The sequence below is a fragment of the Furipterus horrens genome, unplaced genomic scaffold (genome assembly GCF_987537825.1).
Source record: "Furipterus horrens unplaced genomic scaffold, mFurHor1.1.pri manual_scaffold_4, whole genome shotgun sequence".
NCBI classification, from domain to species: domain Eukaryota; kingdom Metazoa; phylum Chordata; class Mammalia; order Chiroptera; family Furipteridae; genus Furipterus; species Furipterus horrens.
Window position 1 is genome coordinate 5,668,368 of NW_028327174.1, and position 18,488 is coordinate 5,686,855.

General features: G+C 40.4%; 1 protein-coding gene across 1 annotated transcript in view; it reads left to right on the plus strand.

The window, feature by feature from the left end:
* MRTFA (myocardin related transcription factor A) overlaps nucleotides 1–18,488 on the plus strand; it is a 177,418-nt gene that overhangs the window by 50,306 nt on the left and 108,624 nt on the right. The window contains exon 3 of the mRNA XM_090275082.1: nucleotides 12,901–13,162. Coding sequence (XP_090131208.1) covers nucleotides 12,901–13,162 — 262 coding nt within the window. The remainder of the gene's footprint in view (nucleotides 1–12,900; nucleotides 13,163–18,488) is intronic.

Sequence of the window (18,488 nt, forward strand, 5' to 3'; positions counted from 1 at the left end):
GATCAGTTGCCTCACACCCGGACCAGGGACCAAACTTGAAACCTAGGTATGTGCCCTGACTGGGAACCAAACCTTCAACCTTTTGGTTTACCGGACGATGCTCCAACCAACTGAGCCACACCAGCCTGGGCCAAGTTAACTTTTGTGTGTGGTGTAAGATGGTGATCTAGTTTCATTCTTTTGCATGTGGCTGTCCAGTTTTCCCAGCACCATTTATTGAAAAGATTATACCCTTTCTTCATGGTGTATGCTTGGCTCCTTTAGAGCATTGTTTTTTTTTTTTACTGGGATATGTGGGTGGGGTGAGTAGTGCTATTGAAAATATGAACTTTTTAAGTAGTTTTTCAGGGTGGTAATTTAAAGAGATTATATTTATGTTGAACTGTTGGGGACCCCCGACCTGCAGAGATCCCCCGGCGTCGCGGGTGAAATGAGACCTCCCAGGCAGCTTGTGCCGGGGGAGGGAAGGCCGGCAAATGTCTGAGAGACAGGTGCCTCGACTGTCTTCCTCCCGGGTTGTTTACTGAGTGCAGTCAGCTTAAGGGCATAGAGCAAGCGCCTGAAGCTCACCAACCAATGCTAAACAGTGAGGATTACAGGAAATAGATGTTGTTCAGTGATAACAGTTGAAGGAATGCTGAGATCTCCCTCAGGTCAGGGTGTGTTGGACACACAGACTTCAGAGGCTGTAACAGAGGGAGGGTGCGTTCATTCTGAGTTAAAGTTAAAACCTCTGCTGCTGGTACAATAAAGCGATCAAGTGGGGTAAAAGAGCAGGGCAAGCTTCAAAGGACTTAAAGCATTTTCTCCTGGCCTGATTCCCACCGGGGCCCGCTGGCTATAGCATCGAGGCACGTACGCACCCAGCTTTCCCGGTTTTCCGGTTTTCTGGTCAGGTCTTACAGGCTTCGTTTCCTTTGCCTGGTCTGCGTGGGGCGTCAAGTCTCGATAGTATAGTCCACCCCTTTGGTTGTTCTAATGAACATGCGTACGCTTCTTAACACACACAGCACATTCACCCCGTCCCAAGGGAGACTACGTACTCCAGCGTTGCGTTTAGTTACTGCATTCAGCTTAAAGCCCAGGGTGTCTGAGCAACGTGCAGTATTCTGTCAGGTATGAGTCAGGGCCTGTAAACTAAAATACAAGGTAACAACTGCTCCCAAACTATTAATTGTACAGTAGGTTAAATAGAAATAGGATGATAGCAATTAAAAATTACCATTGAGAAAAGGGAAGAATTGGTAACATATGAAAGTTACTGGTTTGTATCAATTGTTAAATGCTACTGTGTAGGAAATTTGAAGATTTTCTATCCTGATAGAGGAATAAAAAAATTTCTGTACTAAGCGTTGTTTTTAAGGCCTGATGACTATGGTCTTTTACTTGCCTCACCCCACATTAACCTGATGGCAGTTGCAGTGAGACCACCTGAAACAGTTGGTGTATGTGCTGCCGAAATGAACACTGAAACAATTGATTTGTGTGAGAAGGTAATGCTTTAGGGGATTTATTACAAAGTTCCTTTGTTTTTGGCAATTGGGTTTATAACCTTTATATGACCAGAGCTGTAGTCTTATCTCCATTTGGTAGCCACTGCTTTTATTTATTTATATTTATATATTTATTTTTAGAGAGAGGGGAAGGGAGGGAGATAGAGAGGGAGAGAAACATCAGTGTGTGGTTGCCTCTGGCAGGCCCCCCAACTGGGGACCTGACGCGCAACCTAGTCAAGTGCCCTGACTGGGAATCGAACCAGCGACCCTTTGCTTTTTGGGACAGTGCTCAACTATCTGAGCCATGCTGGTCAAGGCTGTTTTTCTTTTACGTAAAGGAAGTCCAGAGATGGGTCACCCAGCACTGATGTGGTGCTCCATAGTGCCAGGGGAATGTTTTCTTTCTATTTTTGTTCCCTGTCATTCTCAATATGTGGCTTCTTCCTCGTAGTCTTAAGATGGGCTGCTTGCCCTCCAGCCATCAGGAAGAAGGAGGGTTCCGAGAACGATGTACCCTATTTCTTTAAGGGTATTTTTTGGAAACCACAGTTAATATTATTACTCATCTCCCATTGGCTTGCGCTCAGGTACTTGCTCACACCTTACTGCCGGCGAGGCTGGGAAGTGCGGTCTCTGTTCTGGCGCGCACTGAGTAAAGCTCAGGCGTCGTTACTGAGGAGGGACGGAAGGTGGGTATTGGGCAGCAGCCTCCATGCCTGCCACAGTGATCCAGATGAGGGTCTTTACTTCCTGCCTATTGGCAGTTTCTGATATTTAAAAAAGTTCATCATTTACCCTGGCTGGTTGGCTCAGTTGGTTAGAATGTTGTCCAGATATGATCCCCCAGCAGCATACATACAAGAAGCAACCGATGAATTCATAAATAAGTGGAGTAACAAATCAATCAACCTTGCTTGCTTTCTTTCTCTTTCTCTCTCCCCCTGCAAAAATATCAATAAAGAAATTAAAAAACTCATAATTCACTTTTCCATCATCTTTTTCATGCTAAGACTTTTGAGTTACTACATTTAGATGCTTTCTTCTTTTTTTAGATACAGATCACAAGTGTGCTTCCTTTCTCCTTGGTTAATTTAGAACCTTTTTCTTTAAGATATCCCACCAAGGTATTTGAAGATTTTCATGCTTGTGTGTGCTTTCCTTTTCCTTTTTTTGCTATCCATATCGTGCTGTTGCCTACACAGATGCCTTCAAAATGCATCACACTGGCTGCTGAGTGCGGCTGCTGTGTGTCTCAGTATTTTATAAATTCTACAATAATTGGTCGTAGAGGTAGCTGTAATGTGCAAACTCGTGCGGTGCTTTGGAGCACACTTGTAGTATTTGCCTTGTTTGGGAAATGGATTTCTTTGCCTTAACTCTCTTCCCTTTTTATTTTAAAGCTTTTAATATAATTGTAATAAAGTTAAAATTGTATTTGTATTTACTAATGTCTTTTACATTTTACTTCATCAGAAATTCTCAGCACCTCTTTTAGAAGTAATAATAGGCTGAGAGTAATACTGTTTGAAACAAGAGGCTATCAGAAGGGAAGAATAATGAGCCATGACCTAGAAGCTTTGTGTTTTTTTTTTAAGTCCTCATTTGAGGACAGGCTTGTTGATTTTTGAGAGAGGGGAAGGGAGGGATAGAGAGAGGGAGAGAAACATTGATCAGTTGCCTCTCTTGTGCGCCTTGACTGGGGAATGAATTCGCAGCCTGGGCATGTGCCCTGACCAGGAATTGACAGTCCATCCAACTGAGCCACACCGGCCAGGGCTTAAAAGCTGTTTTTATTTAAGTTGCTGAGATTCACTATGTTTCCAGAGGTTCTATGTTGATTGAAATCTTTAATGACAATAAAAAACTGAAAATGCATTTTAAACCACAGGCTCTACTGTATACTGTGAAGGTAATGTGAAGCGCCAGTGCTTTTGTGTGGTAACTGATCTTGCTAGAGTAGATTGGTTTAATTACTAAGTTAGCTTTTTAAATTAAAGTGTAATTAGAAGAATAATTGACGAGTATGCCGGTGATGGACCTGTTGTTTCCTCTCTAAAGCTACAGTGCTGTCATACATTGCCTTAAAGGTACCTCATTGTAGCATCAGTAGGTGCCTGGCCCCTTCTGCTAGGACCACAGGCACACTAGTCTTGAAAGTTATTTTCTCTGAGTGTGGGTTGCTGTATTGGGATGTTCTGCAAAAATTGCGACAGTTTCTGGATTTTTCTTTCTTTTCTTATGGCAAGATATTTCATTCCTAGCATTTTAAAATATTTAATCAAGAATGTAGGAAGGTTTGGCTGGTGTGGCTCAGTTGGTTGGAGCATCATTCCATAACTGAAAGGTTGTGGGTTCGATTCCCATTCAGGGCACATACGTAGGTTGTGGGTTTGGTCACCAGTTGCCTGTCCCCCCAATATGAGGTGCAACCAATCGCTGTTTCTCACATTGATGTTTCTCTTTCTTCCTCTCTCACTAAAAGCAATGAAAAAATGTCCTCGGTTGAGGATTAAAGAAAAAAGAATTTAGGAAAATATCCACGGATCCTTTTCTAAAAAGGGAGCAGAATTTTAAGACATGGGAAGAGAGCTCATTGGGATACCTAAGGGTACGAAGCTCTGCCACTGGAAACATGTCACTGTAGTGTAGGAACAAAGCCCAACACTGTAAATGCCTTTCCTCTCCCCTAACTGCATCCTGGGTGAGGGTCGTCTCAGCAAGTCTTTCATTCCAAAGTTAGTGTGTTCTAAAATTTTCATATTATTCATACCTGAACAGGATGCCTGTGGCAGACCTCTGTACTGTAGCTTGTCAACGTTTCCCGTTGTCCTGGTTTATTGAACTGTGTGGTTTTGGTATAAGAAAGAGTGGACGTGACAGAAGAATTGGAAAATTGTCTCATGACAGATTACATAATTTTATAGGTGAATACACAAGATATGTTTCGATCACATTTAAATTTATTTAAGTTTCTTATACATAGCATGTGGACTTCTGACTTTTTAAATTTATTGATTTGAGAGAGAAAAACATCAGTTTGTTGTTCTGCTTATTTGTGGATTCCTTGGTTGATGCCTGTATGTGCCCTGACCAGGGATTGAACCTGTGATATTTGGTGAATCAGGATGACACACTAACCAACTGAGCTCTCTGACCAGGTTTCATATGGACATCTAAATAGCCATCATCCTTTCTTTTAGAGAAGAAATCTCTAAAAGACAGAATTCCATATTAAAAAATTGGAATGCATTTGAACACCGTAGAAGAGGGATTAAGAATCTAAAGAAAGCATAACTGTAGTGGTTTTGGGTATGAATATATAGTTCAAGGAATGTAGCAAAGTCATTTTGCCAAAATAATGTTTTACATTTCAAACAGCCTTTTCTTGGGGAGAGGGGGTTTGGGGGGAAGAGGTTAAGGCAAATTGTCAAATTTCTGTTAAATATTTGCAACAAAATACTACCTTGTAGTTAAACTCTACTTTTTAGAGTAACTTCTCATAAGACCCTTTAAGATAATTACAATAAATTTTTATTCATAGTGACTTGCTCAAGGTCATATTATGAAACTCAGTGATAGGATTGAGGTATGGGTCACATATCATAAACTCCTCCCAAAACAACATTATTGCAGTTGTTACTAGCGGCCAGACGGAATGGTCGTCGGCAGCCGTCCGTCTCGAGAGACGATGGTGTAGCTTCTTAAGAGTCTATCTGCACCGCTGAGAATGGCTGTGCAGTCCGACTCGGGAGTGACATGGTAGTATCTGTCTCCTCCCGTGTTGAATCGACATCTTGCGATGACGCTGAAGCTACAGAGCCTGGGCAGGGTAATATGGAGGGTCTGCTGTTGCCCATGCAGCAGACCCCCCCTCTCTTCGCAGCTGAAGGATCCAAGGGAAAGACGGAGTCAATACAGCTTGGGTTCAGGTGCGCCGCAGGAGTTGCCGGTGTTGACTACAACGTCAAACCGCCTTAGGGACTCCGGCTCCGGATTTTCTGTCGGGGTTTACTCCCTTAGCCTTTCCCCTGAAGAGGTATGCCGCAAGGCAGCGGAGGTTTTTTGGAGTCAGAGTTTTCCTTCTCTGATGTACCCTGACTGGAAGATCGAACCAGCGACACTTAGCTCGCAGGCTGACGCTCAATCCACTGAGCTAAACCAGCCAGGGCAGAGACGGAATGGTAAGTTATACCAAACTGAAGTCAGGCTGAAGACTAAGGTGCACAAGTTCCTCCCCAGCAGTCTGTTCTCTCCGCAGCTGCCAAAGTGATCTTTTAAAAACATATGTCAGATTGTATCACTCCGTTGCTGAAAACCTCCCAGAGGCATCCAGCTTTTCATAGAACGTACTCCTCCTGTCCTGCTCTGCCCTCTGCCTGTGCTGGTCCTTTAGCTCCTTGAAGGTGCCCATGGTCCTTCAGCTCGTAGGTGCTGTTTCTTCTGCATGGCTGGCTGCTTCTCAAATTCTGGTAGAGTGGCTAGGGACATGGATTCTGAAGCCTGATTATCCACTTTCAAGTTATTTAACCCCGTAGTGCCTTTGGTTTTTTGGTGTACTGCAGAATTTTAGTCATTAGTTTGTGTGTGCCACGAGATGAAAAATGTTGAAAATTGCTATTCTGAGTTACGGGTATCTGGCCGGTGCTTGTCGAGAAGGTGTAGAGGTAACGAGCACAGAAGGAGCTGAGCCTGGGGATAAAATACATATCTTACTTTTCTTCTGTTTTTATTTATTTCTGCTGCTTCCAGCTGTTAAGTTCATGCCCTTTCATATAAGCCCGTGAGCTTATTTGTGTCTTTAAGTTTGGGGACAGCTGGTTGCTTCTTAGCATTATAAAGTTACAGCTTTATTGAGTTTCTAAAATAGTGTGAGTAGAAAGTACTGATATGAAATTAGATACTCAGCTGTATATGATAATTTTAGGAGTCAGGGATGGTCTGAGACCCAAAGTAGGCAATCTGAGACTGGGAATTCCTCCGTTACCAACAGTCAGGTTTGATAGCAATTTATCATTCCCTTATGTCAATACCTCTGTCTCTTTCTCCTACTCCCCCTACTTCTTTCTGTTACTGTCTTCCTATTTTTGTTTTCTTTTTTGTTTCTATCGTCTCTTTATTTCCATGTTTTCCTCCTCGTGTACCTAACGGAAACTCAAATGACGTCAGGTAAATGTGTTCGGCCTTGGTTCCTGGACCCAGCATCCAGAAGCAAGTTCATCATTCCCTCAGATAAAGTTTTCCTTTCTTCCTTGTCTCTCTCAGCAGAATCATCACTCCAACGGTTCCTGTCGGTGTGATCTTCGGCATCTCCCTTTCCTCTACCCCCAAACCCAACACAAACCCACCCTGTCACATATCAATTCTGTGTTATTCAGTCAACATTTACTCACCATAAATTTGAGTGTCTGCCCTGTGCCAGGTGTGATTCCGTGTTGTGTGACAGTTCCCTTCCCTCTGCGTTTCCTACACAAATCAGGAAGTAGCTTTATAACTTGATCCCCAACCTCACATTTGTTTTTTCCAATCCAGTAGTGTATTTACTCTGCTGCCAGATTAATTTTCTAAAACGTGGTTTAATCATGTCACTCCCTGCTTTTTAGAGCTGAACTCAGGTTGCTGTTCTAGTCACATCTCATGTCTTGTACTTGAACCACCATGTCATCTGCCAAACTGGATTGCCCTTTTAGGACATTGTTCCCACTTTCTCACACCCATGGCTTTGTTCATGACGTTCTGTCTCCTGGAAGAATATCAGCTCCCCAAGGGCAGGGACTTTGTTTTTATTTACTGTATTATCCCTAGCACCCAGAACAGTATCTGGAATGTAGTAACTACTTAATAGATATTTATTGAAAGAATGAATCAAAAATAAGTGATTCCTGTCAGTCTTAGCCATTTTTTTATGACTGTCCTCAAATATTAATGTTACCTCTTTTGGGAAGCCTTTCTGATCTCCTGGGTATTTCTGTTTAAATATAAATACCTACCTATGATAGAACCATCTTCCCTCTTTTTTCCTGAATCATTGCTGACTTTGATTGTATATATGCTGTGAGGGTTATATAGTCAATTTAACAAATATTTATTGAGTCCCTGTTCTGTGTACTTGAGTCAAAAATATAATAGAACAAAATTCCTTTCCTCAGTGAACTTTCCATTTAGTGGAGTATTACTCATTCAAATAGCAGTAAAAGTAAGCAATGGTAGAAGCAAAGAAAAAGCTACCAGTCCTTTCAAAGTCTGGACCTGGAAGCGGCACAGCGTCACTTCCACTGTGCTCCCCGGGTCACAGGCCAGCTCGGACTCGAGGGAGGGGAACTAACTAGACCTCACCCATTGAAGGGGGAATGTCGCGAATTTGTAGCCAGCTTTCATCTTCTTTACCACTCTTAAGTACTTTCCATTGTTTTGAGGTCAATTGTGTATTTTTCTTTTACTAATATTCCTTGGTTTTGGATGATTTCTCAGAGAAGAAGGAGGCCTTTTCTTTGCCATTTCTTAAAGTCTGAGTAGTTTTTAAGGTATCTGAAGGTGATGGGGGTGGAAGTGACAGAGATAAGGGCAGCTGGTTAGCCAAGACTTGATATTTTCCTCACCTCCCATAGAACCTAGGGCAATACCTAGCACATACATAGTAAGTGCTCAGAAAATACTGGTTCTTATATATATTTGCTCAGACAGGAAGAGTTTTAGTATTTTGGTTCATTTACTGTGTTGAAGATAAAATGAGAAAAATAAAATAAAAATTTGTCCAACTAAAAAACATTCATTAATTGATTAGCAATGATTATAGAGAAATCTTTTTCACAAGAATCATATAGTTTGGTTGCATGACACTTGCACAGGTCATAATAAAGAACTTGCTAGTATATATGTTTTTAGACTTACCAGCTGTCGGCCTGAGCTCTAACACATTTTGTGCTGTTGCTTCTGGTTACATATGTGCTCAGCACCAGCAGAGGTCTTGCAGCCCCAAAAGGGGGTTGGGTGGAGAACAGCCTGGGCGGAATCAGGCCGGCGAGAGAGGGAAGCAGATGGGCTGTGGGAGACGGCCCTGTCCCCTTGTTGTTTTTGTTCCGGCTGCTACTGATCATATGTGAATCAGCGGCCAAGGAATCGGAGTTGGTGATCCTATGATGAAAAAGAGAAGTTTGATCTTGACTCAGTAGAATTAGACATCTATAACACTAAAACATTAGGCACATTTTTCTTTTGGTGGTTTTAATTACTTTTCCTTTGAGGTATTTCAGGAAGTATTTTGTTGAGATACAGCTTTTAATTTTTCTAAAGAATATGATACATAGGTTCTGAGATAAATATTACTCTTAGGTTTTCTTGTTCATGCAGGTTTTACAGTAATTACAATTTTAGGAGTATTCAGGAATTGGTAGAAGGGACAATACGTGATGGCTGTACCTCACATTTTTGGATCTTGTCTCTAGCTTGTCAGTTTACAGTACTGGTACTTTCTGCTGTGGGCCATTTAAAAATGAGTAGGAAATAGTGTGTTTGCTAGAGAAATAAATCTTCCTAGTGTATATATTGTATGCTAAATATTCTCTCTTCTTTTGTCACTGCTTGTACTTGACTTTGGCTTGGCTCATTTTCTAAGGTCAAGATACAGGAAACCTTCCTTTTTGTCTCACCAAGTCTGCACTTTGTTCTATGGAAGTATCTTATTTTTTAAAAATTACAGAATATTATCAAACATACACAAATGTAGAGAGAATAATAGTATAATGAATCTTTTATACCCAGTACTTATCTTCAACAGTTATCAACATTTGCCTCCCTTCTTTCATCTCCCCTGCCCCTAATTTTTATGTAAGAATTTTATTGTTAAACAGTTTAATATTAGCATTTTTAAAGGATATATCCTGAATTTTTTTAAACAACTTTATTTATTTATTTATTTATTTATAGAGAGAAGGGAGGGAGAAAGAGAGGGAGAGAAACATCACTGTGTGGTTGCCTCTCACTCGTGCCCCCTACTGGGGACCTGACGTGCAACCTAGTCATGTGCCCTGACTGGGAATCGAACCAGCGACACTTGGCTCGCAGGCCGACGCTCAATCCACTGAGCCACAGCAGCCAGGGCCTGAATTTTTTGAAATCTCTAAATTAACAAATACTGCCATAGCATATAATTTCCTCAGTAAAAACATGTGGTAAAATATATATATATAATTTTTAAGTAACCTTTTCAAGCCCTTAATGAGCCTATAAATATGGAACTCAGTTTGTTACTACCCTATTAAAATAAATTCTGAATGGAACATTCACTAAAACAGTTTTTCAAATTGCTTTTTCTTTCATTTCAGGCATTGGCAGACAATCATGATTCAAGTCACTATAGAATTCGATACTCCTTCCTTTAATCTATTAAAAATGTATGTGTTCTAAGAAACATTACTTTTAAACGTCTTCATTGTCTCTTCATGCCTAGCTCTAGGCTTGTGATGACATTTTTTTTTGGAGCCATTTTCCACAGTTTCTTTTAAAAAATCATTTTCTAGAAGTACTGGTTATATGCATTAAGTGTATACCGGGATTACAGACTCCTGCAGTTTAACTTCATGCTTCATTAGAAAAATCATGGTATCATATGATGGATCTTCATCGTCTCTTTGGGTGTAGAACACATGTGAATGTCAAATCTCTGAATCTCAACAACAGTAATACATTCAAAGGAGGAGGAAGGTATGTTCTGAATTAGTGAAAAGTAAATTAAAGAATATTTTGAAGAATATATAATTTATTCTTTCAAGCTCAATTAATAATATGTGTTAGCTTAGTAAATTATTTAAAAAACTGTAAGACATGTTTATTGATTTGAGAGAGAGAACGTGCGCAAGAGAGAGGAACATCGCCTGGCCACCTCCCATACACGCCCCACCTGGACATTGAACCGGCAACCTATGTGTGTTTGCCTTGACTGGGAATCGAACCCTAACCTTTTGGTGTACAGGATGATGCTCCAAACTTCTGAGCCACACTGACCAGGGCAGTAAATTATTTTTTTAAGAAGAGATCTTACCAGGCCATTTAAAAATTATGATGGTAAAAAAAATTCAACATTAAATTTACCATCTCAATCATTTTTAAGTATACAGCTATGTAATGTTAAGTATATTCACATTGTTCTACAACAGATTACCAGAACTTTTTCAACTTGCAAAACTGAAACCGTATACCCAGCAAACACTATTGCCAGATCATTTTTTTAAAAGTATATTTTACTGATTATGTTGTTACAATAGTCCCAATTTTTTTTTCCTTTGCTCCCCTCTGCCCAGTACCCCCTTCCCTCCAGCAATCCCATCCTCCTTAGTTCATGTCCATGGGTCGTGCATATAAGTTCTTTGGCTTCACCTTTTCCTATTACCCTGTCTATTTTGTACCAACCAATTATGCTTCTTAATCCCTGCACCATTTCACCATTTCTCCCCTTCCCCCTCCCAGCTGATAACCCTCCAAATGACCCCCATACCTATGATTCTATTCCTGTTCTGGTTTGCTTAGTTGGATTTTGTTTTTATTTTTTTAGATTCACCTGTTGATAGTGGTGAGTTTGTTGTCATTTTAATGTTCATAGTTTTGATCTTCTTTTTCTTGAATAAGTCCCTTTAACATTTCATATAATAACAGCTTGGTGATGATGAACTCCTTTAGCTGTACCTTGTCTGGGAAGCACTTCATCTGCCCTTTCATTCTAAATGATAGCTTTGCTATATAGAGAATCTTGGTTGTAGGTCCTTGCTTTTCATTACTTAGAACACTTCTTGCCAGTCCCTTCCTGCATGCAGTTTCTTTTGAGAAATCAGCTGGTAGTCTTATAGGCACCCTTTTATAGCTTTCTGCTTTTCTCTTGCTGTTTTTAAGATTCTCTCTTTATCTTGAACCTTTGGCATTTTAATGATGATGTGTCTTGGTGTGGTCCTCATTGGGTCCAACTTGTTTGGGACTCTGTGTGCTTCCTGGACTTGTATGTCTATTTCCTTCACCAAATTTGGGAAGTTTTTCTTCATTCTTTTTTCACATAACTTTTCCATTTCTTGCTCTTCCTCTTTTCCTGCTGGCACTCCATATAGTTTGGATGTTGGCACATTTAAAGTTGTCCCAGAGGTTCCTAATCCTCTCCTCATTTTTTTCAATCCTTGTTATCTTATTCTGTACTAGCGGACTGTTTTTTTCTTCCTTAAGCTCCAAATCATTGATTTGAACCCCAGTTTCCTTCTTTCACCATTGATTTTGTGTGGATTTTCCTTTGTTTCATTTAGCATAGCCTTCACTTCTTCTCTTATGTGCTTGCTGTACTCAGGTATATCTTTCAAGCCTGTGAGCATCTTTATCACCAGTGTTTTGAACTCTACGTCTGTTAGGTTGTCTGTCTCCTCAGCTGTTAGGTTGGCTATCTCATTGCTCAGTTCTCTCATTGGAACCTGATCTGCTCCCTCTTTTGTGCCATACTTCTCTGTACCTGATCTGCTCCCTCTTTTGTGCCATACTTCTCTGTCTCCTCAACTTGACAGGCTCCTGTGTTTGCCTCTGTGTCTTAGGGAGAGCTATCACACCTGTCTGGATAACTATTTCTTCTTTATATCTTTGTTGAACTTCCATGCAGCTTGATTTCCTGGAACTTCTGGTTGTCTCTAGTTTTGGGGTAGTTGTATTCCTTCGTAGCTGTGGAGGGAGATGCAGCATGTCTACCCTATGCCTCCATCTCGGCCGGAAGTCTCTAAATATATTCTTAATTCACTTAACCATTAATTCCCATGTTGTTGTAAAGACTTTAATATTATATGTACTCTGTCATTTTTAAAGATCTTGTTCTTTCCCTTGTTGCCAGGTGTTTTGTTTTTAATATCCTATTCCTGGATACTATGATTAAATATTTATGTAGGCAATGCCGCTCATCATACAGACATCTCTATAGTTTTTTATGGACTTTAATGTCTTGGGAATTGTTTTTTTAAAGGAATTTTCTCCCCCCAAATTGTGTTGTTACAATATGATACTATCATTCCTGTGGATATTCATTAAGTGTTGCTTCTCAAGATACTCGTCTTAGTAGTTGGAAGGTAACACTGATCTCATAGCTATTTCTCCTTGACCACTATTTCATTTTATTTCATTGTACGCGTGTGCGCTGCTTTTATTTCAATTATACGTTGTCTTCCTGGGTGATATAGTTGAGGACAGTATGAGACTTATAATCTTATGCACTGCATAAACATAATCAGTATTAATTTAATAATGAGACTACCTTACTTTACAAAAAGCTTTGAAGAATAATGGTTGCTTGCTAACAATATTATTTACAATATTAGTATTCATCTTATACTTGGTGGAATAGTTTCTTCACAGTGACACCTAAACTTTTTGTTTCTTTTTTCATTTCCAGGTTGCCATCACGAAAGCCAAAGTGGATTTCTCCAGTGTCGTGTGCCTGCCCCCTTCCGTCATTGCTGTGAATGGACTGGACGGAGGAGGGGCTGGCGAAAATGACGATGAACCAGTGTTGGTGTCCCTGTCTGCTGCTCCCAGCCCCCAGAGCGAAGCTGTTGCCAATGAACTGCAGGAGCTCTCCTTGCAGCCCGAGCTGACCCTCGGCCTGCATCCTGGCAGGAATCCCAACTTGCCTCCACTTAGCGAGCGGAAGAATGGTGAGTACACGTGCAATTATTGTATTGCTTCACTTTCTTGCTGTTTCTTGAACACATCAAGTATGCTCCTGTCCCAGGGCCTTGATACTTGCTGTGCCTTTACTGAAATTCCTGCACAAACGTCATTTACTCACGGAGGCCTTCCCTGTCTGTTTTATGAAATAGCACCTCCCATTGCTGTGTCCTGCTTTGTCTTCCAAGCACCTATTGTGACGTGTGTATGTGTGTGTTTATTGTCTGCATCTCCTTCCAACCCCTACTGATAGTGCATTTCATGAGACCAGAAACTTTATTTTGCTCACAGGTATATATCTAACTTCTGGCTCATAGGAGGCATCAAATAAATATTTGTTGAATGAATAATTACGGTTTACTTGTATGTCTCACTAGAGGCAAGAACCCTTATTTTTATATTCATAGTGGGAGAAGTAATGGAAAGCCAAGTAGTTTTTATTTTGGGAAATAGTGAACACTCCAGCAGTTTTTTTGTGTTCTTTTCCCATTCCTAATTTCTGCTTTCCCTCCCCCACAGATGGCAGGGACTCCAGAGTATTTATATATGTTAAGGAGAAAGATTTAGTCCAGAGGGAAAAGCTGAAGACAGAAAGAGAGAAAGGATAACTGACAGAGTAAGGCTCCTGTGGAGCTGGGAGAGCATGGGACCTAGAGGTACAGGCTTTATCCTGAGGAGGCGTGGAAACACCAGCATCCCTCAGGGCTGGGAGAAATGGCAGTGAAGGTGACGATGGACAGCAAACAACAAACCTCTAATATCTTGGGGCGGAAGTCCTGCCAGCTGCGATGGTCTCGGTGGAGTAGAAGGCAGCTGTTGGTGTTGGGACAGGGGTGTTGGTGTATCTTCAGCTTTTCTCTCTCAGCTCTTTGGCATAGAAATCAACCGATTTTCTCCCATTTTGAAAAACAACTCTCTAACCTTCCTTTTGGAGTCCAGCTCCTGAAACAATAGTTTACAGTCATTATCTCTACTTTCCCACATTCTAGAGACTTCACTGCATTCTGGCTCTGTCCCTACCTCTCTTCAGAAACTGCCATTGCCAAAGCCATTAGTGTTCTTTGCATTGTAGGTCAGTAGGCACTGTTTATTCTGTTGACCTCTCTGCAGCATTTGATATGGTGGGCTACTCCCTCTGACCTGAAACTTTTCCTCCATTGACTTCTGTGACATTACTCTGTACTGGCTTTTTAAGCTCTGCCTTTCGAGCGACTCTCTTTCCTGGTAAGACTTTTTGCTATCTTTCTCTGCCAGTCTCTTAGGTGTTGTTACTTCCTAGTGTTCAACCCTAGGGCTTCTGTACTTTTCACTCTGTGTCTTTACCTTGAATGATTCCCCTACAACTTTGGCTTTAACTGCCGTCATGTGCTGTTGATTCCCATCTTATACAGGGGTGGGCAAAAGTAGGTTAACCATAACACATACAGACATGCAATAATTAATAAATAAATAATGCAAGAATAAACTCTTTTCATGTACTCACAGCTGCAAACCTACTTTTGCCCATCTGGTATGTCCAGGCCAAGCCTCCCCCTGAGTTTTAGACTCGTGTCTGGCTGCCTGTTGAACACTTCCACTGGTCATGCCACGGACAGATTCCGCATGCTCAGAGTTACACTCATCACCTTACCTGTAGTTCCTGCCGAATTCTCCGTTGTAGGAACTGGTATCACCTTCCACTCAATGTTCAAACAGGGTTGTTTTGTTTTTGTTTTCTTCATAAATGAAAACTTTTAAAGTTTTATTTATTTTATACTCAAATAAAATATAGGAAAAAAACAAAACGAAAATTTCCTCATAATTACACAGTTCATTGAGGGTCAATGGTAGCAGGTCATATATATATTCTATCAGTTTTTGTTTGTTCATTTATTTGTTTACCTTCTACAAATATACTCTGTATAAATTATTTTCATAAAATATTATGAGCTATTTCTATATCATTCAACAGTCTTAGAAAACATTTTTTTCTGCTTGATATTTGAATTGGGTGTGTATAACATTTAGTCTGCCTCCTATTGTGAGACCCTTACGTTGTTTGTATTTATTTACTTACTCCTCACCTGAGGATGTGTGTGTTGATTTTAGAGACAGAGGAAGGGAGAGAGAGACATTGATGTGAGAGAGAAACATCGATCAGTTGCCTCCCTTTTGTGCCTCAACTGGGGATCAAACCCGCGACCTAGGTATATGCCCTGACTGGGAATCAAACTTGTAACCTTTTGGTGTATGGGACACTTCTCCAATCAACTGAGCCACCTGGCCAGGGCTGTTTTTATTTTCTTATGTTATAAATACTGTTGTGGTAAACATCTTGGCATATAAATCTTGGTGCAAATAACTCTAGGATAGATTCCCAGAAGTAGGTAAAACATCTGGCCATAAAGAACATTTTCTCCTTTTGATTGTATAGGTAACATGTTTGGGTATGAAGTTTTTAAGTTTTTTAAGTCAGCATTTCCAGTTGGCCTCCAGAAAATTATAATGTGATTTTTGGGAATAATTTTTTATTCCATCTTCCTTCTACCTCCTCGTCTGTCTTCACAGTCATCAGTCACCAATTTTTGCAGGTTCCACAATGTTCATATCTACTGAATTTATCCTTTTTTTGCCATCTTTACAGCTACCACTTAGTTAGATGTTTAATAATGCTTTATGACAACGTCCTTCTAACCGATCTCCCGTTTCTTTTTTTTTCTTTTTTCTTTAAAGATATTTCATTTATTTTTTAGAGAGAGGGGAAGGGAGGGAGAAAGCAGAGTGTGAAAGAGAAAATCAATTGTGGCCGCTTCTTGCACACACCCCAGTCGGGGACTGGGCCTGCAACCCAGGCACGTGCCCTGATGGGAATTAACTGGTGATCTTTTGCTTTGCCTGACGACGCCTAGCCACCTCACCCACACTGGTCAGGGCTCCTTTTATTTTTAATCTTGTCCCTATGGCCACTGGAATGATCTTCCTAAATCATAAATGTGGTTACTGCTTTCCTGCCTGAAATCACTTTGGTTCCCCATTTCCTCCGGTATAAAGCGTATATCCCCAGCACGGCAAACCAGGTGCTTCACAGCCAGCTTCTGTCCACCTCTCAGCTGTTCCTACCCACACCAACTGGTTCGGGGTTTCCCATAAGAGACACATGCTCACGTCTCAGTTCTTCTTCCTGTTCTGTTTTTTCTTACTGAAATGACCATCCTCTTCTGGCTGACATTTCTGTTTAGTCAGAAATCCGAGGGGTGCTTTCTTCAGGACTTCTTCATCAGACTCCCAGCTTAGGTCAGAGGTTTGCTCCTTCAGTGTTCTTCCAAGTACCCTGTGCCTAATTCTCTGCTTATTTGTTATTTTATTTGAGTAGATGAGAAGCTTTGTGAAAGCAGGGATTACGTCTGTCTTACTTATTGTGTTATCCATAGTGGCTAGCCAGAAACTTCAGACTGCTAATGAGTAAACTAGGGTGCATGTTAAATGCAGATTTCGATTCTGTCGAGCTGGGTGAGGCCTGAGATTCTAACCAGCATCTGGGTGATGCCATTGTTGTTGCCACATTTTAAGTAGTAAGTTTTTCGAATATAGTGTTTGAGAAATGTTTATTGGATACATGAGCAAATGAATGATTGATGAAACAAACTGCTAACTCACTGAAACATTGACTTTTTAGATTTAAGCAGTTAAGGTAAGAAAGTGATTATTGACTCACACTGCATAGAACAAAAAATAAACTTGTATGATTCAGGGTCTAGATTATTTGGAAGAGACTTTCCGAGTCTATCCCTGTATAGTGAAGTGTTTGGTGGAGTACTTACTTTATTCTCTTAATTAGTAATAGAACGTTTAGACCAGAAGTTTTAACGTTTCTTTTTAAGTTGAAGAACTCCTTAAACTTTAAGTCTTATACATAAACCCAGTGTGTAAAACATCTGCTCTGGTTGAATGAAACTGGAATGGGGGAGCCAGACCCCCACTTATTTGGTATCCTTCATGCCCCCAGGCAGCTCTCAAAAGAGCAAAGGTTGAAAGTTTGGGGCTAGATCATCTTGTCTACTTTAGTTTAAGCTGTGTCTGAGTCAAACTCCTTAGTTGCTGGAATTGTTTCCTAATTGCCAGGAGCCCCATATTAATTGTGATCATGCGTAAAGGGAATATGGATACTTGAAACTGACAGACAAACATAATGGTGTGTGTGTACAACATAATTATCATTTTGGCAGGAGAAAAGAAACTCAAGAAAATGAAATCAGGTTCAACATTAGAAAGGAAACAGTAGTGAAATACTATTGGATTGGCCAAAAAGTCCATTTAGTTTTTTTGTACAATAAAATATATATTTTTCATTTTTACCAATAACTTTATTGATTTGGATATTTTGAGTATGTTGGCTACTTCCCACTATTGGCTTCTTGTGGGTAGAGGCCAGGGGTGCTGCTGAACATCTTCCAGTGCGTAAGACAGCCCCACAGCAAAGAACTATTTGGCCGAAATGTCAATAGTACTAAGAAATTTCGCAAATCACTTCTGACACCTTCTATCAGTCACAGCACCTTCTTCATACACTGCACAAATCCTTTTTTGCATTTCAGTTGTGTTTTTTACCTTTCTTGAAGTAATAAAGCATAATACGCCAAAAGTTTACTTATTTTCTTCCATCTTCAGTATTAAAATGGCTACACAAAAATTCACCAATTTTGATAAGTATTTTAAAATGCACACTGATGTGACAGCTGTCACAATACAATCTAACAAAATTGTTTCAAATGAAGTTAAACACAATTAAGCACTACTAGAGCCATAGTATGGGGAAAATGTAGCTGACCTTTTGGCCAGCACAATAGTATTAGAACAATGCTGAGGAGAAGGAGGGGTTTAATAAAGCAATGATCTATAAGAAGTTTGGCGACTACAGAAAATACTTTATATAGTAGAATGCATACTAGTAACCAGAAATAATAACTGCTTAACAAAAATCACTGAAGTAACTGTCAAAATCAGATTCTGTTACTATAGAGAAAACAGAAAATGTTTATCAAGTTATAAGAACTAGGAAGTTGCAGAATAGCTGTTATCTTGGTGAAACATGCATGTTTTCTTTTTTACAGCATTCATCAACTGTTGGGTGAATGTCTAGGCAGGGCAGTATTGTTAGTGTCAAGCTGCAGGGCTCTGGGCCGTGATTGGGTCTTCTGTCTGTTCGCTTTAATGGTGCTTCTTCCCGTCAAAAGGGGAAAAAGGCTGGAAAATCCTTATTATATTTTACACTAGGTCTTCTTCGCATGGTTATTTGTAGGGAGGTAAAGGTAGGAGCAGACATGGAAAATCCCT